A 27,496-nucleotide genomic window follows, 5' to 3' on the forward strand; every position below is an offset into this window, starting at 1 on the left:
TGAGAATTCCTTGATTCTAATCACCCCCTCTTTGGTGAAGTCCAAAGACCTTCCTCTTCTCCACATTCCCTTCCCTGTATGTGGAAATCAGAGCATTGTGAGGGGAGGAAAAAAGAGAAAGCAAGAAGCTAGGAAAAGCGGAAAAAGAGAAAGATGGAAGAATAATTAATTCCCAGCAAGCCTTAGTGAGCACCTCCCCTCTCCCCACCATCCCTTTCTTCCACTGTGCCCTGAGGCTTTTGCCAGCAGCAAAACAAGTACTGGGTCGGCCCCAGCTGCCAGTGAGCATTCTGAGTTGGGTGGAGGAGGGTCATCCATCTGCTAGTAGTTGGAAGACTCCAAAGGGGAGAAGCCCAGAATAAAATAAACAACTAGGAAAGAGATTGGTGAGAAGCAGAAGGATGAGATACAAGGAAGGGTGGGAAAGGAATAAAAAAATACTTAAACACCCCACTCTGTCCCTAGAACCAAAAACATGCTGTCATTCAGGTGTGTCCTACTCTCCAAAAATCCCATTTGGAGTTTTCTTGGCAAAGATGTTGGTTTGCCATTTTCTTCTCCAGCTCATTTTACAGATAAGGAACAGAGGCAGACAGGATTAAGTGACTTGGCCACGGCAATATAGTAAGTGTCTGATTTGATCCAGATTTGAACTCATGAAGATGAGTCTTTCCAATTCCATGCCCAGTGATCTCTCTACTGCCCCACCTAACTGCTTGCCCTAACAGCCTGATGCAAGGTCAATGGTCTTAAGAGACAGAATCTCTTGATGAAGAGACAGATCCATGATGATAGGAGGACCAGAGGGAGAAAGAAAGGCAGATGTTGTCTGTCACCGTGTCCCACTTCTAGCAGTTAAGTGCTAGTTTTTATGGCATCCAGCCACAATCCCTTTCCCTGAGTAAATGAGGGCCCTTTCTTTAGTCCCCTTTTTTCTGCTTTGTCTTCTGGAATTATAAAGCAAAAGAGTGCACTCAAAGATTCGGGACAGTTTATTCCACTAAGGTGCCCCTGATCTGAGCTTCCCTCAACATCTATCTGGACTGACCAGAGAGAGCTACCTAGTAGCTGGTGCACAGGACAGTCAGTAATCTAGGTATTAATTACCTATTGACACAGTGAATGATGCAGGACTTCTCTTGGGTTTGTAGAATAAGACTCCCCTTCATATGCCAAATAAAAGGGAAAGTAGCAGGGGCTCTAGGGACAAAACCTCAAGGGACTATTACCGTATAACCAACCCAAAGGAGCCTTTGGGCCGCTAGGCAGAGGCTGGAGATGGCTTTGGAAGTAAGCTGTTTAATTACCAGAGAAAGCCCTCCCATTACAGAAAGATGGGAAACCATAATTATATTTCAGAGAAGTCCATTTATATGCAAATGGAGCTCTGTTGGACAGATGCTGTAGGGTCAGATCAGCAACCCCACCATTACCAATAAAAGCCAGCCCACTCCTGTCTCGGGGGTACTCCGAGAAACAGCCACCCCCACTCCCAATTAATAAAGCAGCCCTGACTGGGTTAGAGTGTTTCCCTCTCCTTCCCTGGGCAGCCACATCTCCCTGAGTTCAGTTTCTCACATCATGGAACATGTTCTACAAGTCACAATGTGTTAGCGTACTCTGGCCATTGAAATGGCACTAGATTGGGAGTCCAGGCCCCCATCGGCCGGGGCTTTGCTGACTAAGTGGCAACGTGCAGACTACAACCCACAGCTCTCTGGGTCAATTTCTTCAGCTGTATAATGGAATTAGAATGAAAAACCTTTTCTCCCAGTGCTAAACCTGTGACTCAAGGTTGATTCTATCAGTATGATCACATAGTGAATGCTGTTGTAAAGCAAATAATCACTTACATATTTGGTAGATCGGAGTTTTCCTATCTTGGATTTACTTATAGTAAAGGGGAAAAGTCTGGGCTATTACTGAGAATAGCCAGTATAGTTGCTGATTAAGAGATCCATCCTGGACAATTTTTCCTGGATGTGTTGTTTCTTTAATGATGACATGGGGGTGGGCAGTACTAACTTATTTTGCCTGTGAGGGGGCATATAGATTCTTCAGGCTTTTGGAGGCCTTAGACCCTAAGGTCAGTGGTCAACCTGCTTTTTCTCAGCTCTAGATGCCTATTTTCAGTGACTAGTTTAATCAAGGGCTGAGTCTGTCCACTCCCCCAGAGGGCTGCTGGGCTCAATATTCATGGGCTTCATTGTCCTAGAGTTCCTTTCAGGAAGCTGAGGGTCTGCCTTCATGATGGACCAGAGGGAGAAAGAAAGGCAGATGTTGTCTGTCACCTTGTCCTACTTCCAGCAGTTAAGTGCTAGTTTTTATGGCATCCAGCCACAATCCCTTTCCCTGAGTGAATGAGGGCCTTTTCTTTAGCCCCCTTTTTTCTGTTTTGTCTTCTGGAATTATAAAGTAAAAGAGTACCCTCAAAACTTGGCCTAGGTATGGAAGTAGAAAATAGAGATCTTTCCTGCCCTCAATTTGAATGGATGGGAAGGCTATTTTTTCCTTGAAACTGCTAGGCCCCCCTCCCATCACCCTTGTGTTCACTCAGCCAGCCCTCCCACCCACCTAACTCACTTGAGGGAGAGGGAGAAGTCATTCTTGCTGGTTTCACTGTTTCGCACCAAATAGCTGGCTTCCTTGCATAGCCTCAGCAGGTTCTCGGCATCGGTTCGGCTGATGGCCCCATGGTACCAACTGAGGGGGAGAAGGATGGAGGGCATCTCTGCTGGTCTCCCTCTGGCTACAGCCATCTGAGGAGTACCCACTCAGGATGCCCCCTCCCAGGCCTTGTCCTTCAGACCTAGGTTTGCTCTCAGGGATCACAGGGAGGTCTCCCATTGCAGGGTTGGGGGTAGGGGGCAAGTACCCAAGTCCAAGTTTCAGCAAGAGGGAGGGAGCCCCAGAGGGACACAGACACTCACACCTGGTTTTCCAGAGGCAGGGCTGGGTCTGTCCATTCCCCTAAGGGGCTGCTGGGCTCAATGCTCAAAGGTTTCATTGCCTTAGAGTTCCCTCCAGGAAGCCGAGGAAGGGGACGACCCTTCTCTTCTCTGCTGGGAGACAAGCAGTTCTCAGACCCTTCAAACTGAGCTGGGGAGAAGAAACAAAGCTTATTACAAAAGCTGGCTAGCTTCAGATGTGGATGGATATGGGAAGAATCTTCTATCCCAAAGACTTCCTACTGGCAGTAGAGGAACATCAAAAGACATGCAAGGAAATCTCATGCAGGTCAGGGGGTCCCATGGTCTCTTCTAACTGTGTCACCAGTTTACTGAAAGACCCTGAGAAAACTGCTGTTCTGCTCCTTGCCTCAGTTTCTACATATGTGACATAGAAAAAATAAGCTTACCCCCCACTTCAGAATTTGTTGGTATTTGCTATCATTCCAAGCAGGACCCCCAATTACATTGTTAGGTGAAGGAAGGAAGTTGGGGGAGGGGATAGTGGGAAAGGAAGGCTGGAAAGAAAAGAAAAGAAAAGGAACAAAAGAAAGCACTTAAGCTCTTCCCTCTAGGGTGTCCAGGCAGCCTTCTCTATTCCATCCCCCTAAGGGTGGCTTCAGTGTTGATAATATTGTTTCTCTCCCCTTCTCAGAGTTCATTACTGTTCCCCACATCACCCTGCCAAGCCACTCTCCAGAAATGACTTATCGATCTTAGAACAATTACTAGATTCCCTTCAGTGCCATCCTGACAGGCTAATCCTGCCCAGAGCCTCTGTTTGTCTGCCTGCCCTCCCTCCTTTCCCCTCAAGGGCTGAAATCACTTTCTTTAGTCTCCTCCCCCCTCCTTCCTCTCCCTCCCTCCCTCATATGCAGATACAGCTGCCTAGGATGTCTGTCTGTTCTCTCTTGTCCCAATCAGGGCAAGTCTGACAGCTGAGGTTATCCAGTGGAGATGCTGGTTCCACACACTGGTCTGTACTCCAGCACTCAGAAATGCATCCAGGGACTCTCACAAGAGGCTGTGAGGATGCAAATGTGTGCACAGGACAATACTGAGAAGGGGGTCTCCTGGAGACTTGAGCATCCCCCCACTTCTCCCTTCTGCTCTCTTTAGGCTCCTTTTAGCAAATGCCATTACTTCTAGAGGAAGTGTTTATGACCCTTTGTGTGTCAGGGACCGCCTTTAGCAGGAAGGTGAAACCTGAGACTTTTTCACAGAATAATGATTTTAAATGCATAAAATAAAATACATAGGATTACGAAGGAATAATTATATAACCTCATAAGGTAATTATAATATAATGTAATGACAATAATTATCATACAGTTCTCAAAAAACAAGTTCATAAGGCCCAGGCTAAGTATTCCTACAACGTTTCTCATTCACAATAATTTAACTGGATAAATTCATCCACGTATTAAGTTAGGGACTCAATGTATTATCTCATCCTGCTTCCCAGAAATGTAGGGATTTTAAAGGGAGATTTATAAAACAAATGAGTTGGGAGATGAGTTAGATACATTTTGGAGGAGGGGTAAGGACTTGCTGGCTGGCCCTGGGCCATAACACCAAAGAGAAAAGAATTTAGGATTCCTCCTTTCTGCCAAAAAATTTCTAGCTGCCTAGAAGAGAAAATTCCCTATTCATCCTCTATACCTCTTTTCAACACATAGTTCCCTTCTGTTGTGATCTTCCCTCCTCCCTTCCCCCTTCCATAGGCTCTTCTGAAGGAAGGGGGTCCTGAGACATAAGAGGATGCTGTCCCTCGGACATAACCTACAGCAAGGCCCACCCTTCCCAATATTCCCCCAGGCTCACAACCCACCACTGCCGTCTTCTAGGCTGGGCTCAGGGAGAAGGGGTGAGACCGGAGCAGAGATGTCCCCATCCCCATCAGGGAGGGAAGGGCTGCTGTCCAGCTGTCCCACAGGTGGTGGCCAAGGTAGGTCTTTGATGACCTTAATGTCAACTGGAGCCAGAGGCAGAGGGAGGAAGACAAAAGCAGAGAAAGAGAGAGAGAGAGAGAGACAAGAAATAGAAGTTGAGACACAGAAACCCAGAGTGCAGGAGAGCCTAACAGAACCATGTGCAGAGGGCCGAGTAGTAAAGACAGGGGGATTCTCAGGGATAGAATAGGAGGCTGGCTGGGGAGTAGCATGAGTGAAAGTCATTCAGGTTTAGGGGAAAAACTGTCTAATGAAACATTTGTTAATGATTAGGAAAAAAAAAAGTTACCCAAAGACAAGAGAATGAAGGGAGTTCTTCTGCCACCCCCAAAGAGGCTTTTATAACCCATCTCCCTCTCTTTACAATCCCTGCTTTCTCACTCCCCATACTTAGTCCCAAAGAATGGGTTCGGTATCTAAGTTTCAGTCTGTCAATAATACCTAGACTTGGGGAAAAACACATTATTAAAATTTAACTTCCCCCTAGATCCAGAGCATTGCCAATTAGAGGAGGGATGCCACTGGCTGCCACGGGGTTGCTAACGAGGTTTCCTAATGACGAGCATAGATTTTCCCATTAAGCAATACAAACAGTATTGATTCTCCAAGGAGACTTCAGGAGATAAACTGGCCATCCTCAGCTGCGTGAGCGTACACACACACACACACACACACACACTTCTCTTGGGCAACTAGGAAGCAAATTAGAAACCTGTGGTTTCTCATCTAGTTAAGGGTTCAACCTTGGGAGGCACAGAGGAAAAAGAAGGGAGCTGGGCCCATCCCTTCGGGCCTGGGACAAAGAAGGCAGGGTGAGTGGCAGAGGGCTAACAGAATTTAAAGAGCTTTGTGTTTAGGAGAGTGTACTCCTTACCCCTTCCTTTCTCAGGGCTTCTTCCCTCCCCACTTCCCCCACTATTTCTCCCTAAGACACATTTCAGGGTCACTCAGAAGCTAAGGTACATCTGGGATCCAGGGATCTTCAGCCTCCATACTCTGGGTCCTCTTAATTCCCATCTTTCCCTTCAGCAATTTTCATCACACCAGATGAACAAGCTTGGGGTTCTGCAGAAAAACTGTAATAAATAATTCTAATGTACCTCTCCTAACACCCATTTATCCTCCCTGCTTCCCACTCACACATACTTTTCCACCCGACTACGACATACACTCTGTATTCAGTAAACATTTCCCTGGATTGCATTCCCTATTATTCACTCTGCAGGCAAGTCCCTTTGGTCTTCTGTCCATTCCCATTCCATCTATCTGACCCTGGCTGAAGGCCCCAGAGTGGGACAACTGATGTGCAGGAGACAGTAAGGGGTCATAATAGTTTATGAATACAGAGGCCAGTAGAAAGTGCTAAGAAAGTCAATGCCCAGAACTGAACAACTGCCAATTTCTGGAACACAGGTCCTGGGGTGGAAGAAAATGGATCTGCTTCCCTATGCATCTCTCATCTCCCCACATCTCAAATTAAGCAGATGCCCTCCCTTGTGGTGTCCTGATCTGTGCATCTCCACACTTTAGGGTGCCCATAAGACACTTGAGGGCATACCCTGAGTCCTCCCTCCCAAGCCTGCCCTTTCCTTGCCCAGAAACTTACCGGCAAAGGCCTTGGAGATCCTCTCCTTCTTCCACTCCCAGGGCTGGTCATACTCCTCAGGGGGTCTCTCATCATCCTCAGGTAGACGGGACTCCCGGGGTCGACCAGCCCCCTCACCTTCAGGGGACAGCCCTTCCTCTGCTGGTTCATAAGGTGTGTCATACAGGGGAAGGGGCTTGGCAGCTGCTTCCTTGGAGCCTCGTATCTCTAGTAGGATGAGACAATAAAAGAAAGGAAAAGAAAGGAATTTCAAACCTTAGCCAGCTCAGAGCCTCATCTCTGGAAGCTAGTCTTAACAATAATAACATTTATGTGGCACTTACTGTGGCCAAGCGCTATGCAATCTTATCTCATTTGAGCCTTTCAATCTTAGGACTTAGGGTGCTACTATTATTCCCATTTTACAGAAGAAAAAATAGAGGCAGGTGTTAAATTACTTCTCTGGGGTCACATTGCTACCTGCATTTAAACTCATGTCTATCCTGACTGGAGACCTAATGCTGTCATTCTAAGGGAGGGTCCCACAGAAAAGAAATGGAATTGGCTTTCAGGTAGAATACCAGAACTACATAAGTTCTGGAAGATTCAAAGAAGGGAAAGTCTAGAAAAGAAAGGGTTAACTAATTGGATGAGGCAATCATAGGACTCAGGATTATCCAGCAGGAAGATGTGAGGTTACAAGTTCAGTCTCCATCCTCATTTTCCTGGGATACAAGCAGGAACCCTTGTCATTTACAATCATTCTTCCTTTTTTTGGCTGTATTTGGTACTGCTGATCACCCCCATTTTATGAAGTTTTATCCTTATGATGGGATAATGGCAACTGGACCTGTGATTTTCACTGGTATAGAGAATTCTCCTAGTACAAGTTGGTACCTTCTGGTCCAAAATACTGAGAAATTAAGTGGCTTAGGATCATATAGTCAATCTATATCCTATGCAGGATTGGAACACAGGTCTTCCTGGCTTCTAGTCAGCTCCCTCTAAGCATATTGGCTTTTTCCGCCTCCTTGACTACACTTATATTGATTCACCTTTACTCTAATGGTCCCTTAGACTTCTCTTTTCATTGTCTTGTCTACTTCCTTCTGTACTCCCAGCTACTATGAATTCCCCAAAGGCCAGACCATTGCTTCTCATCAATACATGCTCATAGCACTTGATTAAATCCTATCTTGCTTTATGTCTGATGGTGTAAAGCACAAGGATTAGTAGCAAGGGTCCTGTCCTACATTTCTATTATATACCTTATCATACAGGACTCAGGTTCAAACTTAGGCACTGCCACTGTGTACGTGGGAAAATCAATCAGACATTTGTTATATACTATAATATGCCAGGAGCTGTGTCAAGCGCTGTGCAAGTTGCTTAGCATTTCCTCACCTATAAAATGAGGGGATGGGACAGGGTAACCTTAAAGCCCTTTTCTAGCTCTGGATACTATGACTGTTACCATACAAGGCTATGTTAAAAGAGATAAATGAATACGTACCCACCCATAAAGTGTTAGGAACTAGGGAAGCCTAGTCCCTCAAATCTACTGCTTAACTTGTGCTACAAGACCCTCCCCTGTGCTCACCGGCCATCATCTTCTGAGCCTCATAGGGCTCCATGTAGCCATCATTCTCTGGTATCTTCTCTGAGGGCCCTGGAGGCACTGCTGTGCCTTCGCCTGTTTCTTGAGCATCAAAAGGGTCGGCATAGTCCTCTAGGATTACCAGCTGCAAGGGGAAGGGGAGGGAAGAAGTAGGACAAAGAGGGGAATAAAAGTTGCCTAATGTGCAGACTTAGATCATTGGTTTCTTTTGTGGTTCTATGTATTTGGAAATGTGATTCTGAGAAGGAGTCCATAGATTTCACCAGTTTGCCAAAAGGAGTCCCTGACACCAAAAAGATCAAGAATCACTTGTTTTAGACAACTACCTATGCACTAATAAGGCACTGTGGTACAGTGGAAAGAGCCCTGGGGCACTGGATGGAGAGAGTCTGGATTTGAATCTTGGCCAACCTTGGGCATACTATTAGGATTTTCAGGGCTTAAGTTTCTTTTATCTGTAAAATAAGAAGGGGTCTTGAGGACCTCTGCTGGACATTCCAGTTCTAAATCTATGATCCCGACTTTCTTTTCCCCTTCTTCCTCTCCTCATAAGACTCCATTCTCTGGAAATGTCAGTCCCTTCAGTCCCAGAAACTGCTCCAGCCCTACCTTAAGCCCAGAAGTACAGGAAGTCTCTGTACCTAGATTAAATGGCCTTCATTTAAGTGAAGGGTGCCATTAAGCTCCCTCTAGCCCCATCTTTGCCAAATAGAGGTGGGCTATTCCAATGGGGTTGGCAACCCCACTACATCTTTAAAACTCTGGGCTTGCCATCTGCCCTATAGCTGAGCCCTTGGCACTTCTAGGCCTTCCAAGTTGCCCTGGAGTTCCTATATGCCTTGTCTTTCTCAATTGAGAGTGTGAAGTTCTTGAAAACAGGGACTGAGTTCTTTTTCTATTTATGTCCCCAGTGCTTAGTACAACAACTGGCATTTATCAAATAAGCACTTAATAAAAGCTTTTCATTCATTCATTAAGTCCTTGGCCCGTGGGCAGTGGGTGAATAATAAATACCAGGTTGTAGACTAAACCATGTGTCTTTCCTGTCATTGTTCCTATCCATGGTTCCCCTACTCTATCAAGACCAAGATCTTGGGTATAACTAACTGGCCAGGAAATAGCTATCAGTCTCCATGGAGGTGTAGGCAGAGATAATGCTTGTAACCACTTATTCAAAGGGGCTATCTTCCCAAGGTTCACTCCTGCCAGAGCCCAATACCAACCATACGGTAGATTCCTTGCCCTTACTTTCGCTCCTGTTCCCAGTGGCAAAGCTCTGCCCTCTGCTGCTTTAACAAGGGAGTGTTTAATCTAGAGAATGACTCCTGAGAACTGCCCATGAATTTAATGTGTGGCCTAAAGTCCACCAGTGTCTTAGACCCTCAGGAAGAAATGGCTTTTCTTTGTTTCAGTAATTCCAAAGTGCCTGGCTTTTTTGAGGTGTGACAGTTCCTCACAGAAGCAAATTATAAACCACCAAACTCTTTATACACTTCTCCCTACCATGCTTTACTTAGCAAACTGTTACAAGAGTTGCTTTAGTCAAATAAATTCACCACTTGGTCTCCAGCCTTCTGCTGAGGAGCCTCCCTGAGCTGTCTCCTGGATGACAGTTGGTCACTGAGCCTGTATTTAAAGCCTTCCCACTTTGGTAGGTGTTTGTGTTTTGCTGGCAGGCCTTGGGAAGTCCAAGGTCATCCTCAGAACACAATGGGGCACTAGAACAAAACTTTGAAGGAAGAAATAATTTATCACCATTATTATCTTCTCTCACATTCACATAATGCCTGGTGGCTTGCTTTCCTCATTAAACCCTATGAGGTGGATGGGAAACCATTTCATAGATGAGAAAATTAAAACTCAAAGAAATTCAGTTTTTTTTCTTCTTAAAGCAAGAGATTTAATAGCTTATAAATGTACTAACACTTTTTGAGTTGCCCTAATATAATATTTTTTAAAAATGTAAAAATGAGCAATTTTGAAAGTATTAGAACTCTGGTCAATTGAATGATCAACCATAAGACCAATGATGAAAAATACTACCCATTCCCTACAGAGAGGTGATTGACTAATAATAAGTAAAACAAGATCCACATTTGGGGACATGGACAACATGAAAATTTATTTTGTTTGACTATACATATTTTGGGTTTCGTAGTAGTATTTTTTTCCTCAATTACATGCAAAGACAATTTTAAACATTCACTTTTTAAAGATTTGAGATCCAAATTTTCTCTTTCCCCCCCTTTCACTTTCTCCCTCTTTAAGATAGTAAGCAATTTGATAAAGGTTATATATGGGCAATCATGTAAAACATATTTTACATTAATCATATTGTGAAAGAAGCAACAGTTAAAAAGAAAAAATAAAGAAAATGAAAAATAATATGTATGTATTTGTTTTACAAAGGTTGTTTTTTTGGGGGGGATTACCTTTTTTTTCAGGGATGAGGTAAAGAGGAGAAACAAATACTTAATAATTTAAACAAATCTTACTAAAAGAAAAAATAAAGCAGGGGAGCTTAACCAAGGGCCCAGGAATTTATTTTTAAAAATATTTCGATAGCTGTTTTTTAAATTGTTTTCCTTTAAAATCCCAAGTATTTTATTTTATGCATTTAGAAACATTGCTTTGAGAATGGATTTATGGCACAAAGGTTAGCAACCCTTGAGGAAGTCAGGTAATCTAGAACAAAGTTAATAAATGTAACTTGATATAGGTGTAGGAATATAAGTAGATGTAACTTCTCTGAGGACAGGGACTTTTCCAGTTTACTTTTTTATTCCTATTGCCCAATACAGTATCTTATATATAATAAGTCTTCAATAAATACTTAAAAAGAAAATTAAATATATAACATTTTTTTTCTTTTACTTTAGGAGAACTCCAAATATCATTACTGATGAATGTTTAACAACAGGCTCTCCGAAGAGGTAAGGAAAAAAAAAATTTACATAAGACATGCTTTAAAGTTTAATTTGCATTTTTTAAGTCCAGATAATCAACAAACTAATAGACCTGATTTTAGCATTTTCCATTTATATTTCCGAAATATACCCACATTGAAAATTTAAAACAATCAGCTCAAAATTAGCTCAAGCTGGCTTAGCATACTCTGGAGTCCACTGATTTTTATTACAAATGGAATGGTTGTCACTTACTCAAAGTGGAAGAAGAAAAGACAATGTGGGAGTTTGGCCAAAGAACTTGGATAGAAGCCAAGTATTAAATAAAAGTAATACCTCTATTTTTTTTTTAACCAACTTTTGCTTTATCAACTTAAGCTCTTCTCTTGTTGTAGGTTGCTAGTCCCTTATTTCCATGATGAGTTGAATTTTTAAAAATAAATAAAAATTAATTTAATAAATAGGGGGAAAGAGGCGCCAGTTTTTCTTAGCATTTGAAGTAGAGAAGGGAGATGGGGTCTAACCTATTAGTGCTGGTGTTTTCAGTCATGCAGGCAAAGGAATTATTTGTTGGTCACTCATTTCAGCCATGTCTGGTTCTTCATTACCTTATTTGGCATTTTATTGGCAAAGATACTGGACTATTGCTATTTCCTTCACCAGTTCATTTTACTGATCAGGGAACTGAGGCAAATAGAATAAAGTGATAGTTGCTAAATGTCTGAGGCTGGATTTCAACTCAGGTCATCCTGATTCCAGGCCTGGCATTCTATCCACTCTACCATCAAACTGGCCATTGGCATTGGCAGAATAACAAGAAGAAATCCTTTAGTTCAGGGTTTGGGGCACAGGCTTTGGAATACTGTGTAAAAGGTTGTTTGAGGCCTTTTCTGAATGTTCAACAAAGATTTGTTACCTAAATGAACTAAGGGACAGGGCTCTGATAGAACAGGACACTGGCCTTGGTCAGCGTGAAAGGAGGATGTTATAATAAATAAAAATACAGCTGAGCTTTGCTGATAACTATTATACTCACTCTTCCCTCTCCTCCACTCTGGTTCTTCTATTATCTAGAGGTTTCAGAATAGCAAGGTGGTATAATGGTGGAGTGCCAGACCCGGAATCAGGAAGACTGATCTTCCTGAATTGAAGACACTTACTAGTGTCTTGCAAGTCATCTAACCCTATTTGCCTCAGTTTCCTTATCCGTAAAATGAGCTAAAAATGGCAAACCACTCCAGTATCTTCATCAATAAACAAGTGAAGTTTCTTTTGTCCACACCATTCTTCTTTGTCCCCTGCAAACACAACCCCACCAAGACTCTTCTTTCTTGATCTTCTCAATACTGATGTAACATGCCTGCTAGTCCCATCACCCATCCTGGGAGGTACTTGATGTTCTCTTCCCAAGAGCCCCAGGGAGAGGCGGGCAATAGGGTGCAGTCGGTAGTACAATGGAGCCTTTCTGAGAGCAGGGCATAGGGCTGGAGAAGCAGAAGGAGCAGTTGCACCCAACCCTGCTCCTGAGGGACCAGTGGGAGGTAGAAACAAAAGTGCCTATCCCACCCAGTGGCTGCCAAGACCAACAAGCAGCACAGGAAAGAGGGGAGTGGGAAGGGAGGGGAACAAAGCATGACAGGAAGTGGCTTCAAGGGGCCTGAGGGAATGTGAGTGGCTCCATTCACTTTTCACTGGGAACTAAGACCCAAGGTCAGCTATTGGACAGATCAGGGGCTGAGTGATCCAGGTGTGACTCAAATTGTGCCTGAGTATAGGAACTAGGATTTAGGTGATTCTTCTTCTTTTAGACCTTTCTGAGTGGGACCTTAGCTGGCAAAAGGTGTGGAGGAGGTGTTCTCTCCAATTTAGATATCTCCTCTTGGCTCCTAGATTTCCACAACTTGCATTTCTTAGAGCTCTCTCAGCATTGAGGCATCCTGAGCCCTAAGACAGAATTGTTTAGTAATCATAACTCTTTATTCCATTTTCCCGGGGTGGGGGTGGGAACTGGATCTAAGAGTCAAATGAGCTGGCTTTGTGACCAAGTTCCTAGGTGAACCTTTGGTAAATAATTCGCCTCTCTAGACCCAAGTTTCCTTTTCTAAAATAAAATGGTAGGATGAGAAAAGCTCCAAGATATCTTCCAGTTCTAAAGCTCTGAACCCGCGGAACCCACTTTGTACCATTCCTATCAGTTTTAGGCCCTTCATTTATTTTCATTCTCCCTCTCATCTCTGCCTGCCCTGAGCTACTCTTTGCTTTCGAAATTGATAGTGAAGACAAATTTTCCCTAGCAGCTCTGAATCACACCTCCTCCTCTTACTTCTTCAGGAGAAGCCACCTACCTACTCAGGAAATAGTCGCTATTGTCAGTAAGATAAAGACCATTGAGAGCAATAGTAGGAGAACACTGTACCTAGTAACAGCAACATTGTATCAAGGATCAACTGTGAAAGGCTTAGCTACTCTGAACAAGACAATGATCCACAATTCCAAAAGACTCAGGATGAAAAATACTATCCACTTCCAGAGGGAGAATCGATGAACCCTGAGTACAGATTGAAGTATACTTAAAAAACAAAAACAAACAAACCCAAGAACTTTATTTTTCTTGCTTTTTTGTGTTTTTTTTTTTTTTTTTTTTTGCAACATGGCTAATACAGAAATATATTTTGCATGACTTCCCATGGATAATTGATATCATATCACTTGCCTTCTGAAGAGCTGGGAGACGAGCAGGAAGGAAAGAGAATTTGGCACTTAAGATTTTTAAATATTGTTTTTACATGTAATTAGAAAATATTTAGTGAAACAAACAAAAATATTTTTAGAAAATGATAAGGGCCACTGAGATGCTTATCTCCAGTATGATGTTTTGCATATAGTAGGTACTCAATAAATATTTACCAATTAAATGACTCCGAATTCCAGTTTAATTTAACTTAGAATTCCCCTTTTATTAAGTGCTTATGATGAATAGCTTACTGCTAAACCTTGGAGATATATGTGTATAATATGCATGTTACACACAAGTATACATGAATATATATATGCACACATATATGTGATCACATATTAGATAAAATAGTCCTCACTCTCATTGAATTTACAATTTATTGCACAGAGATTACATAAACACAAACAATTATGCAGATACATACAAGTGTTATGTGAGGTCTGAGTAGTCATTGGAAAGTCCATTACCAATTTTTCTGACCGAGGGGGACAGCATTAGGGCTTAAAGCTTCATAACATTTAAGTTTGGCTTTAAGGATTGTTTGAGATGCCAATGTGCAAAAAAGGAAAGGAGATCAGTCCAGGTAGAGGGAACCATTTGGGCAAAGGTAGGGAGGTGGGAAAGTGCCAGATATGTTTAATAGAGTAATCCAGCTTGGTGAAAGCAAAAAATATGTAAAGGAAAGTAACATGTGGAGTGGATGTGGGAAAACAGGGACACTGATACATTGTTGGTGGAATTGTGAACACATCCAGCCATTCTGGAGAGCAATTTGGAACTATGCTCAAAAAGTTATCAAACTGTGCATACCCTTTGATCCAGCAGTGTTTCTACTGGGCTTATACTCCAAAGAGATACTAAAGAAAGGAAAGGGACCTGTATGTGCCAAAATGTTTGTGGCAGCCCTGTTTGTAGTGGCTAGAAGCTGGAAAATGAATGGATGCCCATCAATTGGAGAATGGTTGAGTAAAATGTGGTATATGAACGTTATGGAATATTATTGTTCTGTAAGGAATGACCAGCAGGATGAATACAGAGAGGACTGGCGAGACTTACATGAACTGATGCTAAGTGAAACGAGCAGAACCAGGAGATCATTATATACTTCAACAACGATATTGTTTGAGGATGTATTCTGATGGAAGTGGATCTCTTTGATAAAGAGAGCTTTAATTGATCAAGGATGGACAGAAGCAGCTACACCCAAAGAAAGAACACTGGGAAATGAATATAAACTGCTTGTATTCTTGTTTTTCTTCCCATGTTATTTATACCTTCTGAATTCAATTCTCCCTGTGCAACAAGAAAACTGTTCAGTTCTGCACACATATATTGTATCTAGGATATACTGTAACCTCTTCAACATGTAAAGGACTGCTTGCCATCTAGGGGAGGGGGTGGAGGGAGGGAGGGGAAAAATCGGAACAGAAGTGAATGCAAGGGATAATGCTGTAAAAAATTACCCTGGCATGGGTATCAATAAAAAGTTATTTAATTAAAAAAAAAAAAAGGAAAGTAACATGAAACAAGACTGTGAAAGGAAGGGTGGTGCCATATTTCGAAGGCTCTTGACTGTCAGACAAGGAATATGGACTCTACTTTGTAAGTAATAAGCAGACGAAAATATTTTTGAGCAGAGAAGTGACATGATTGATCAAAAGACAGTCTGGCAGCAGCAAGTACATGAAAAAGGGATCAATTGGGTTAAAAAGAAAATAGAGGCATTAAAACTTGTTAGGAAGATGCTACAGAAATTCAGGCAAGTTTTTATGAGTCTTCCTCTACTAAAAGGCAGCTAGGTGGCACAGTGGAGAGAGCTTCAGGCCTGAAATTAGGAAAGTCTGAGTTTAAATTCAGTCTCAAATGTTTACTAGCTATATGACCCTAGTCTCTTAACCTCTCTTTGCCTCAATTTCCTCATCTGCAAAATGGAAATGGCAGCATTTACTTCCTAGTGTTGTGAGGATCAAATGAGATAATAATTGTGAAATCTTTAGTCCAGTGTCTGGCATATAGTAAGAGTTATATAATTGTTAGCTATCATGATAGGGCAAAAAAGGAAAGAATATGAGAATCCCAGGGTGTAAGAGACGAAAATTTCTCTTGAAGAGAGATTATACTTTTAAAAACATAACATATGTGAGGAATTTATTTCTCCTCTATTCAAATAAAGTAGTATATGCAATATACTCCATAAGCCTTAAAGCTCTATATAAATTATTATATTATTGTTATTATTCTGAGAACTGAGACCTCACTTGACCTATGCTGGGCCATCAGTAGGTCTGGAGGTTACAGGGAATCAGAAGTCCTTCATTGAAATTATGGCTCTATCCCCTTCTAGAAAATCAACACTTCATTCCTCTGGGCCTCAGTTTCTTTATCTGTTAAAATAGAAGTTGTACTAGATGATTTTCAAATTTCTTTCCTTATTCCTAGGATAAGATACCAATCCCTGTGATGGATCTCCATTTTCAATCAATAAGTCTTGTCCAACTCTTTGTGACTTTGTGGTCCAGTATCCATAGAGTTTTCTTGGCAAAGATGTTGGAACAATTTGTCATTTCCTTCTTCAGTGAATTAAGGAAAATAGAGGGAAAGTGATTTGCTAACAATCACTCAGCTAGGAAGTGTCTAAGATCTTCTCTGAGTCCAGAGCCAGGACTCTATCCACGGAGTCATCCAGCTACCTTTGGGAACTGTCAAACCTCTGCTTAAATAATATGGTAGGTACAGCCATTCTGTAAAGTAACTTGGAATTATGCCTCAACTATCACTTAACTGTTCATTCTATCTGACCCATAAATACCTCTACTAGATTCAAAGAGATCAAAGAGAGGGAAAAGGACCCATAAGTAAAAAAAATAACTATAGCAGTTCTTATTGTAGCAGCAAAGAAGTGGAAATCACTTCTGGGTAACAGCTGAACAAATTATAACATATACATACTACTGTGAAATAAGAAACGATGAAAAGTTTTAGAGAAACCTAGGAAGACTTGTATGAAGTAATACAGAGGGAAATGAGCAGAACCAGGAGGACAATTTATACAATTAACAACATTGTAAAAGGAAACAACTTTGAAAAACTTAAGAATTCTGATCAAGGCAGTGGCTAATCATGATTCCCGAAAACTTATGATCTATCATACCCACATGGTAGTGGATATAGCGTAGGGGCAAGAATCAAGAAGACAAGTTCAAATATGGCCTCAGACACTTCCTGGGTGTGTGATCCTAGGCAAGTTACTTAATCCTGTTTGACTCAAGTTTCCTCATCTGCAAAATGAGCCAGAGTAGGAAATGGCAAACAAGTCCAGTATCTCTACCTAGAAAACCCCAGAATGGGGTCAAGAAGAGTCAGACACCTTTGAACAACAACATGATGAGCTATCTAATTGAAAGATACAGAATGAGACCTATATTGTTAGACATCGACAATGTAGGAGTTAGTTTTGCTTATACTATTTATATTTATTACAAAGGTTTTATTTTCTTTCTTTTTAAATGGGGGAGAAGGTAAGAAATAGGAAGGAGAGAAAAATACATTTTGTTCATTACAATTTTAATTTAATTTTAAAAAATAAACATTATGGTGCTTTCAACAGCCTATCCTTCTATGTCACAGCCAAACCCTTGTTTACTCTGCTCCTGTTGTGGGTTCTAGATGAAAGGGAAACAAAAATACTCCCCAGGGCCTGGTCTGGGTAGGTCTCCCGAGGCCTGGGTCTGGCAGTCGTTCTCCCAGTTCTGGCACCCTACTCTCCTCCTACATGCATCCAGTCCTGGGTTGGTGCCCATAGCCACGACCACTCCTGGAATGGCAGCGTAGGTTTCTGGGGCCTCAGCCCCAGACCTTGGTGCCTGCAGGTAGAACAGGTGACAGAGTGGCGGCTACCTCAATGACACTACTGTTCAGTTCCCAGTTCCCACACCCTGCTTCTGGAAGTTGCTGCCCCCTTTCCTGGGCTGGAACATCCACAGCATCCCGCCCACAGAGAAGGAGCCAGCAGGAGCAGGGAATGGCATAGCATAGATACCTGCCCTGTCCCACCTTTGGGGTTTTCCTCACAATTTCCACTCATGGTGACAGGAAGAAAACTGCCTCCATCTATTTCTGTCCCTCAGTCATTGGTCTGTTTCCTGCCCCCCTCCCACAATAATAATAATAATAATAGCTAGCATTTATATAGTGACTTAAGGGTGGCAAAGTGTTTTGCACTCTCTGTTGATCCTCATAGCAAACCTGTGTGATAGATACTAGTATTATACCAATTTTAACAGATGAGAAAACTATGATTGAAAAAAATTAAATGTCTTATCAAGGGTCACACATCTAGTACGAGTTATGGCAGCAATCAAAATTCAATCTTCTTGATTCCAAGTCCAGCACTTTATCTACCATGTGCTTCTTATTGCCTTTACTTTGACTGCTAACATCCAGATAAAATTGAAGCAGGAGAAACTAGAACTGCTAGCCCCCACCTATCTTATAGTTTCTTACATCTGACATCCCATTATCTTTGTTTGGTTACAAAAACCTCTTCCCAAATCCCCTAAACACAAAATCTCAATTTTGGAAAAGTACAAGAAACTTCATCTAGTCTAACCTTTGTGTGAATCATGAATCATATTGTGTAGCATGAACAGCTACCAGGAACTCTGGACCATCAATGAAGCCCAATCTGTTTGGGAACAGAATTTTTGTTCAGTCATTTCAGTTGAGACTGACTCTTCGTGACTCTACCTGGGGTTTTCTTGGCAAAGATACAGGAGTAATTTGCCTTTTCCTTCTTCAGCTCATTTTGCAGTTGAGGAAACGGAGAAAAACAGTGTTAAATAACTAGTCCTTACACAGCTAGAAAGTGTCTGAGGCCAGATTTGAATTCAGGAAGATTAATCTTCTTGACTCCAGGTCTGGAGCTCTATCCACTGTGAGATCCAGTTGCATCAAGAGATAGATTTAATTGTCAAGAAATTGGTCCCGTAAATTGAATCAATACCTGAATAAAGCACAGAACCTTGTAAATTCACAACAAAACATGGAACCACAAGAGAAAGTTTAAAGATGATTTAAGAGTACAATTGAAATTTTGAGAAAAGTTAGAAACAAATAAATGGCAGAATTTATGGCTTTTACATAAGAAATCATTAGCAAAATTTAAAAAAGAAAAGAAATTTGTCCTTGTCAGGCCAATTCCAATAGCTTTGGGAGGGAAAGAGCCAGCAGCATCCAGAAAGAAGACTGTTGGGACTAAATGTGGATCATAACAGTTTTTTTCACCTTTTTTGTTGTTGTTTGCTTATTTTTTTCTCATTTTTTTTCTTTTTGATATGATTTTTTCTTGTGCAGAATAATAAATATGGAAATATATTTTAAAGAATTGTACATGTTTAACCTATCCTGGATTACTTGCTGTTTAAAGGGAGGTAGAGGGATGGGAGGGAGAAAATTTTGGAACATGGGGTTTTACAAAGGTGATGGTGAAAACTATCTTTGCATTGTTTTGAAAATAAAAAACTATTATTTAAAAAATAAATTTATTTTTTAAAAAAAGGAATTGATTCTTATGTTAAGTATGATTTTTTCCTCTTTATCTTTCCTTACACTCTCTTTGGACCTGAACATGGGTGCTGGTTCTATCATCCAAGTCCAAATAAAAAAAGCTTTACCACCCTTCTCTAGCAAGTGTTTGACTTAATGCCTTCCTCTCCAATACTGTTCTAATAGTTGAAGGTAATCAGGATGTTCCCCCACCTTATTCCCCAGCATTTACTTCTCCAGAATAAACACAAGATCATAGAGTTAGAGCCTTAAAAGACTTTTAGAGTTTAACTTCTCATTTTACAGATATGGAAACTGAAGCTCAAAAGAAGAAAGACGGAAATATGTAAAGCACTATTAAATCCTGGGCAGTGTGCTAAGTGCTTTATCTCATTTGATTCTCACAACAATCCTGGGAAGTAAATGCTTTTATTATGCTCATTTTACAATTAAAGAAATGAAGACAAACAGAATTTAAGTGACTTACCCAGGATCTCAGAGCAAACATGTTTGAAACAATTTGAATTCAGATATCTCCAAGTCTGATGCCCTATCTAACCATGCTAGGCTACCTTTCCAGGTTCTCTAAATGAAAGTCACAGAATGTGGTTTCAAATCCCCTCACCACTCAGATCAGGGCATGTAGGAGGTGCAGTAGATAGAATGCTGAGCCTGGAGTCATAGAAAAGCCTGAGTTCAAATCTAGATTCAAACACTTCCTAGCTGTGTGACCCTGGGCAAATCACTTAACCCTGACCTCGTTTGCCTCAGTTTCCTTATCTGTAAAATGAACCAGAAAAGAAAACGGTAAACCATTCCAGTACCTTTGCCAAGAAAACCCCAAATAAAGTCATTATGAGTCAGACATGACTGAACAACAAGGTGCAAAAGACTGGCAACAGCTTCCCAGATTTCTCCATCTAATAGTATTTGCATGTGCAAAGTCATCAAGGCCTTAAGTTAAACTAAGGCACTGAAAGGGTTCAAATTTGAGAGTACCTCAGTTTCCTTATCCATAAAACTGGAAGCCTGTGAGGTCCATTTCAGCTCTGGCCCTATGTTGTTCAGTCACTTCAGTCTCGTCTGGAATCTTTGTAATCCCATTTGGGATTTTCTTGGCAAAGATACTAGAGTGCCCAGGGTCACACAGCTAACATCTGAGATTGGATTTAAACTCAGGAAGAAGAATCTTCCAGAGTACAGGCTGGGCACTCGGCCACTGAGCTGCCCTTGGGGTTTGCTCCAGGGGGAGATTATGTGTCTAGGTGAAGGAATTAGTACAAAGTCCTTTAGACCCCAGCCAGGTGGGTGGCGTGGGAGAGTACAGATTCAGCATTTACAAAATCTTACACGGAGAGTTAGAAGGAGCAGGAAAAGCCATTGAATTCATCTCCCTTCTTTTAAAGATGAAAAACTGAATCCTGGATAGTTATATAATTTGTTCAAGATCTGTAGCAATGGCAGAATTTGATTCCAACTCTTAATTTAAGACAGTTAGGGTCCTTGTGAAATTGAGGGGGGTTATCTCTTAAAGAATATGCCCCTTGACTGAGCAGTATTAGTCCATGTAGCTCCTTCCCAACCACAAAGCCTACAATATCCCAGCTGTTCCTGGTGGCCGGCTGGCATGACTCCAGGGCTGAGGTGTCATTGTGTTGTTAGCCAGCAGCCTGGCAGCAGATTTCCTCCACTACTTGGCTGTGTATGAGAGAATGGAGGAGGGGATGGAGATTTGGAGCAGAGCTGGACAATCAAGCCATCTTTAGCTAACAATAAGAATGGACAGAAGTTCAGGAAAGTTACATACTCCTCAAAAACCTCCCCTATGGTAATACCTCAATCTTATAAGATAGTCCTCTCTATTCACATTCTTCCCTTTTCCCCAACATCCCTTCTGTAGTCTGGAGGCAATTAGACTAAATGTCTCTTGAAGGAAGGAATCCTATCTGATACAGTCTTTTTTAATCTCTTCCTGCTCCAGGGAAGCAAGATCACAGCAGAGGCATTCCCTTAATCTAGGAGTTCCATATTCTAAAGAAATTCACTCTTTTAGATTAGATGAAAAATCTGTTTGAATGCAGAGAAAATTAAATTTTATTTTAGTACCTCTGCCCCTCTGTATTCAGTAATTACCACAGCAGTGACTTAACAATGAAAGGGATTATTTTCCTATCAAAAAAGAAAATCACTTTTACTCTCAAACTCTCCCTTGAACACAGATGAGGAGAATGACCAAATCTCCTAGACACTTATCTAATCACTTCTCCCTTTCTCCAATCCATTTCCTCCCTTTGCCGAATATTGTCGGATTCTCTAAGAATGTTCTTCTTGTCTGCCACATAGCCACTCCATTAACCAGATCTTGTTATTTCTAACTTCACATCTCTGAAACATCTCTCCCTTTTCACCTGAATCATTCCAACAGGTCTTTCTGTAATAAACCTCTGCACCCTCCAATCCAACTTTGGTGTAGACCAAACTACTAAGGTGATTTTTCCAATACACAGACCTATATCCCACCCCTGCTCAAGGAGTTCCAGTGGCTCCCTATTAGCTCCTGAATCAAATATAAATCTTTTGTTTGTCATTTAAAGCTCTTTATAACCTGGCCCCTTGCTGGTTTCTCACACTTTGCTACCCAATACACACTCTTATACAAAGCTACATCTCTGCTTCCATTCCTCTGTAATGACCAAATGTTCTCCATAATCAGAATGTTTTACTCCCTTGCACCTGCCTCTTAGTTTTCTTGGAAACTAAAGTAGTTGGCCATTTCTGTCTTCAGCTTATTTTACAGATGAGGAAACTGAGGCAATTAGTGTTAAATGACTTACCCAGAGTCACACATCTATTCAGTGTCTAAGGCTGCTTTTGAACTCAGAATTTCCTGACTCCAGGCCTGGCACTCTCATCAACTGCATCACTTAGCTGCCCCCATATAAATCTTGTATTAGCTTGTTATGTTATGTTACACTTAAGTGTTATCTCCTCTATTAGAATATAAGTTTTTTGAGAACAGGGATTTAGGTGTATTAGGTTTTTTTTGCTTTCTTTTATCTCTAAAAGGGCTTAGTTTAGTACTTGATACATTGTAATCACCTAATAAATGCTTACTGATTGCCTGAGAAAAGAGGAAGAAAGAAAAGAAACATTTCCCTCCTGTAGTTAGGACAAGTTTGGAGGCAAAACCTGTGCCCAGCCTCCCACCTTCACATGGCCAGATTGTTAAGCCTGTTTGCTTCCATGACATAAACAGCTCCCGCTGCACCACCAACTGCCCAGTCCAGCCCACCCAGATGGAAGAACTCTCCATGCCAGCTGCAGGGAGTGATACTCTTTTACAGGAAGAGAGGCTAGATGGATGGTCCTAAGGCTGTCAGAACCTCACAAGCAGGAAGCACTCCTCCGGCCAGATCTTCCAAACATCTCCGGATTCCATCAAGAGTCAAGGACAGCACTTGCCTGTGAAGAGCTCTGAGTAACCCAGGGTCCCTATGCCCTATCCTGACCCTAGATCACACATTCCCTCTTAACCTCTTTAGTTAAAGGAATATTTCTATTCCCAAATCTCAGGCAATACTCTGAGGGAGTCCTGAGCTGCCCCCACAATCCCAGTCACAAGGAACAGGAAAAGGGAGGGAATCAAGCCTCCAGAGACTAGGAAGCAGCCAGGGCAGTAAAAAAACAGCCTAGTCACTAACTTGCTTTAGAAGCAAGTAACAGGCAGAGCAGATTTTTGAAGGACTGGGGTGGGAGGGTGGGGAGAGATAAGGGGAAATGTATATTTGGTATATACAGTAGATAGACCCTCCTTTTCAGCATGGTAAGGTAAAGATACTAGCACAGGCCTGAGAATCTGAACTACAGATATAGAAAGAGACAATCTCAGCATTCATGAAAGCCACCAGTGGATCTTCCATTTAACTTGGGCCCAGAAGACATTTAACTTTAGCTTAGGAGGCAAAGGGATTCAGAAAGCTCCTATTCATTCTTTCTTTGACTTGGTGACAGCTCTTTAAGGAGGTTAAGGAAAATATACTTCTAGAACAGTGGGAAGGACAGGGTAGTGTAATTCTGGACATATGAGGACTTCTCTACACTTATTTTTATTGAGTACCAAATAACAATAAAATAGAACCAGAAATCAAAGACACCCCCCCAAAAACAAATCTGGTCTTAACCTCCAGATTCTAGTGTTAACTGATAAAATGTCCATCACCTTACACCTAAGGAAGAGAAAGTATCCAAATGGAACTATTGGCAACTCTTTGGGTGGCTGTGGGACTAGGGAAAGAACACAGTAGCCAAAAGACTTAGGGGGTGAATTCAGTTCTGTTGTTTAGTAGCTGTGTGGCCTTGGGCCTAACTAAACCCAACTAAACTTCATTCCACACCAATAAAATAAGGGTGATAATAGCTGCATTGCTTATCTCATGAAAATTAAATGAGCTAATTAATGTAAGCCTCTTTTAAATTAAGTAGGGTCATTTAAGCACCAATTATTATTATTTTGCTAGATCTTATTCTTATCCCTAGATTTGCACCCCAAAATTGATTGGAGATTGTGAGCTGAATTTTTCTCAGCTAAAAAGGTATGAACCATTTATAAGACACACACAGCAGTACAACAAACAGTAGAAGTGAGTGCAGGAATTTACTGATCTCTTTTCCACTCCTGCCCCATTGCCTCACTTCTCCACGCCCCCCACCCCCAACCTTGACCAAGACCCTAGGAAGAAATCCTTAGAGAAAGGGTTGTGTCTCTTTTGCTACCAGGAATTGGACTGAACTGCCCCTGAAGTAGGCCAAGTAATTCCAGAGAATGGACATTCCTATCTGGCTGTTACAATCATCTGCAGAAAGGAGGAAATTCAGAAACCAGAAATAGGGTATGTATTAGAAGCAAAGGGGTTGGGTTTGGGGGAAAGAAGAGCTATTCCGTGAATGAGATGATCCAGATGATGGCCAAAACAGGGCTCACTTTCTTCTTCCCAGTTTTTAGAGCCACTCTCTACTTCTTCTCCTCTCTATATATCAGCTAACAATTGCAAACCTTTGGAAATTAGACAAAGACTATTGGTGATTTTGGAGAATAATCTCCTAGAAGTGCCTACCCCCACACCAAGCCTTTTGGTTTCAAGAGCTAATGGTTAAGGAAGTGTAACTATGCCCCATAGTGGAAATTAAGAGAGAGAAAAAAAGCTTTTTATTCAAACCCCGAGAAATCTTTCTTATCCAGAAACTAACCAGCACACTTATCTCCTCTGAAATCATCAACACCAGGGATCTGATGGATTCAGACAGCAACTTTGCTCTCAATTCAAATAATAAAACATATCCCTCCTGCTGAAATACAAGGAAAAAGCTTCAGGGAGTATACTGAACCAAGGAAAGACGACAAAGAGGGAGAGGGAGGAATGAGCAAAGAGGAACTGACACAAACACTGGGACAATTCAGGCTGAATCTCAGCAGTTAACTTTCTGACTGGGAGGGGCCACACTAGAATTGTTTGCAAGAGATGGATTCTCAACTAGAAGAGATGAGGATGCTGTTTAGAGGACAGGACCACCTTGGCCCTTGGAAAAAGTCAACCTCTTTGCCCTTCTTTTTCCCCACCCAAATACCTGGGTTTCAACGAAACAAATCTCGGCTTCTTTGCTCCCTGTGCTGCCCCTCCAGGTCTACGGACCTATCCCTTAGAATTAATCAAAAGAAAATCGACTTCACTTTCTCTGCTTCACCTGTAGGCAAGGTGAAGAGAAGAATCACAACAGGAGGTGAAAAAAATGGCACAGATTCTCAGCCCGGCCTCGGCAACAGGTCCAAAGATTTGGCACTTCCTATGGCCCCTGAGAAAGACAAAGAATAGGGCGCAGGGGGTGCAGCTGACCAGGCACGGGTCTCAGGATAAGGCTTGGACAGTTGGTCACCACGACAGAGTATCCTCTGCATATTGCACTTCTTTTTTCCTGCCTACTAATGCGCTTTCCTTTTTCACTCAAGCAGTTCAAAGCCTCAGTTACAGCTTAAGCGCCAAAGTGAGAAGCTTTATTCATGCCTTAACCTTTTTTTTCCCCCCTACTGACGGAACCATTACCTGGTGGGGGGTAAAAGGAGGGGGGAAGGTAGAATCTCTCAAAGAGAGGAAGGAAATGCTCCAGGGCTTTGTGCTGTTTCTGACCTGGGCTAGGGGGTAGGTGGGTGGGTGACCACAATGTGTGTGTATGTGCATGTGTGTTTTGGGGGATGGGGGGCAGGGAAACAACAGCTGTGACGTTGCTGCTTCGAGGGCACAGAGAAGGTACAACTAGCTGGGTTTCGGGCACTGTGGTCCGTTAGAAAAGGCATGCTTCAGGGGCAGAGATGCACAGAGAGCAGAGAAAGAGGGTGAAAGGCGGGCCTGGAGCTGACTGCTGTAGCCCAGGAGTCGGGAGAGTTGAGGATTCTGGTCCCAGATTAATAAGCTAAAACCCAGAACAAAGCTTGGAGCCCCGGGGGCAGCCCTGGGGGCCAGGTACAAAGCTCCTCTTTTTGGGCCAGCAATGACACGAGGGATCCGGAGGCCACCTTTGTCCCGAACACATTAAACGGACCTTCTCTCTCCCCACCTTCCCCCACTCCAGCTCTCCCCACCTCGCCGTTGGAGCCTCCCTCGGATCCCAGCACTTACCCTGTCCCCGCCAGCCGGGAGTCGCTCCTCAGCCAGAGGCGCTGGGAGTCCGGGGGTTTCGACCCGGATCAGGCGGTGTGGGGGCGAGCCGTGGCGCGGAGGTGGCGTGGGGCCGGGGGTTACTGGGGCCGCAGGGGTGGCGGGGCCCGACGGCCCCCCAGAGTAGGGGTCTTCGAAGTCGCGCTCACGCTGCAGTCGGTAGGCGGCCAGGATGTCGGGAGGAGGCGCTGGGGGCGAGGCTGGAGCGGGCGCAGGGGGTCGGTAGTCGGGCTCTGGAGGTGCGGGTTTGGTACCCCCGCCACCACCGCTCCCCCCGCGGAAACCCAGGTGCTCCCGGAGCCACTTGGCCACACCCCCGCCCCCACCGCCGCCGCTCCCCCCGGGGCCGGCTCCGGCGCCCCCACCGCCCCTGCGGGCTCCCCCCGGGCCGCTCCCCGCACCCCCCTGCGCTCCCCGCGGCCCGGGGCCCGAGCCCGCGGGAGGAGCTCCGCTCAGTAACATGGGGCCGGCCAGACTGAGCCGAGGGGGGAGAGGGGAGCGCCGAGAGGGGAGGGGGTGCTATGGGGCGGAGAGAGAAGCCGGAGGCGGAGCTCTTCTCGGTAACACCAGGTTGGCGAGGGAGGGGGCGGGGAGAGGGGGCGGGGTGGGGCTCTGCTCAATAGCCAGGGGCCGGACTCTGCTCTTAGGAGGCGGGGAAAGGGGGGCGCCAGTCTTGGACTAGGAAGCTGAGAGAGGGGAACCCGGCTCCTGTAATAGAATCTTTTTGCGGGGGTTGAGTCGTCCCGGTACTATAGCGCTCGTGCTTCAGAGTCATAAGCTGCCCTCAACACTTTCATCACATCACTCCCATCCCTCACTGAGCATCTGGAAGGTTCAGGTAGAACAATCCAACCAATCTCCTGGGCTCAGTAGAACCCTCCAGCCTGATTCTACCAGCCAAATGTCAGAAACACGTCCAAAGAGGAATTGGGAGAAACGAAGGCGGCGACACTAAGTAGAATCTTCCTTTCCTCATATTTCCCTCTATCTGCTGTTATTTTTGGAACCCTACTCTCACATGCTCCCTCCACAAAACATACCAAACCAACACAGCTCATATCACATACAGTTTCCCGGCTACACCCACGTATACGCTGCTCACATCTCATTCTCAGATATACATCCTACACTTTTCAGGGAACACATTGACACTACACAGACAGGTACACGTACAGATCTTTCATTCGCATGCAAGCACGTGGGATGCTTATGCTTACACCAGCACACGCACAAATTCCCTTTAAATAATATTCCAGTCTTCATTGTCAATCAGATCAGTGACAGACCGAAACAGACAAGTCAATAAATCAAGTCTAGAAGCGTTTCTAAGCCTGTCTATCATAAAGCCCCTTATCCACCGGGGACTCTGAATACTATACACTCAAAATATAGGTTATTTTCCGGTTATAGAAATAAAGTTTCTCCTTTAAAGGTGTTTGATTAGTGTTTATTCAATGTTCCCAATTGCTTATTGAAACTGTGCTTCTGTCGGAGAA

The 27,496-nt window shown here is 43.1% G+C and overlaps 1 protein-coding gene across 3 annotated transcripts in view; it reads right to left on the reverse strand.

Annotated features, from left to right (window-relative positions):
- The window catches only part of SHF (Src homology 2 domain containing F), a 29,093-nt gene extending 2,631 nt beyond the window's left edge, over positions 1-26,462 (reverse strand). Inside the window, exons 1-6 of one of the 3 annotated variants that reach the window (XM_051977235.1) lie at positions 25,962-26,462; positions 8,086-8,227; positions 6,507-6,713; positions 4,780-4,923; positions 2,931-3,099; positions 2,584-2,703 (exon numbers count right to left, since the gene is read on the reverse strand). In XM_051977235.1, coding sequence (XP_051833195.1) covers positions 2,584-2,703; positions 2,931-3,099; positions 4,780-4,923; positions 6,507-6,713; positions 8,086-8,227; positions 25,962-26,462 — 1,283 coding nt within the window. The remainder of the gene's footprint in view (positions 1-2,583; positions 2,704-2,930; positions 3,100-4,779; positions 4,924-6,506; positions 6,714-8,085; positions 8,228-25,961) is intronic. The other 2 variants (XM_051977237.1, XM_051977236.1) reach the window with 2 other exon arrangements.
- Between the last annotated feature and the right edge of the window lie 1,034 nt (positions 26,463-27,496).

The sequence above is a fragment of the Antechinus flavipes genome, chromosome 2 (genome assembly GCF_016432865.1).
Source record: "Antechinus flavipes isolate AdamAnt ecotype Samford, QLD, Australia chromosome 2, AdamAnt_v2, whole genome shotgun sequence".
Taxonomy (NCBI): Eukaryota; Metazoa; Chordata; class Mammalia; order Dasyuromorphia; family Dasyuridae; genus Antechinus; species Antechinus flavipes.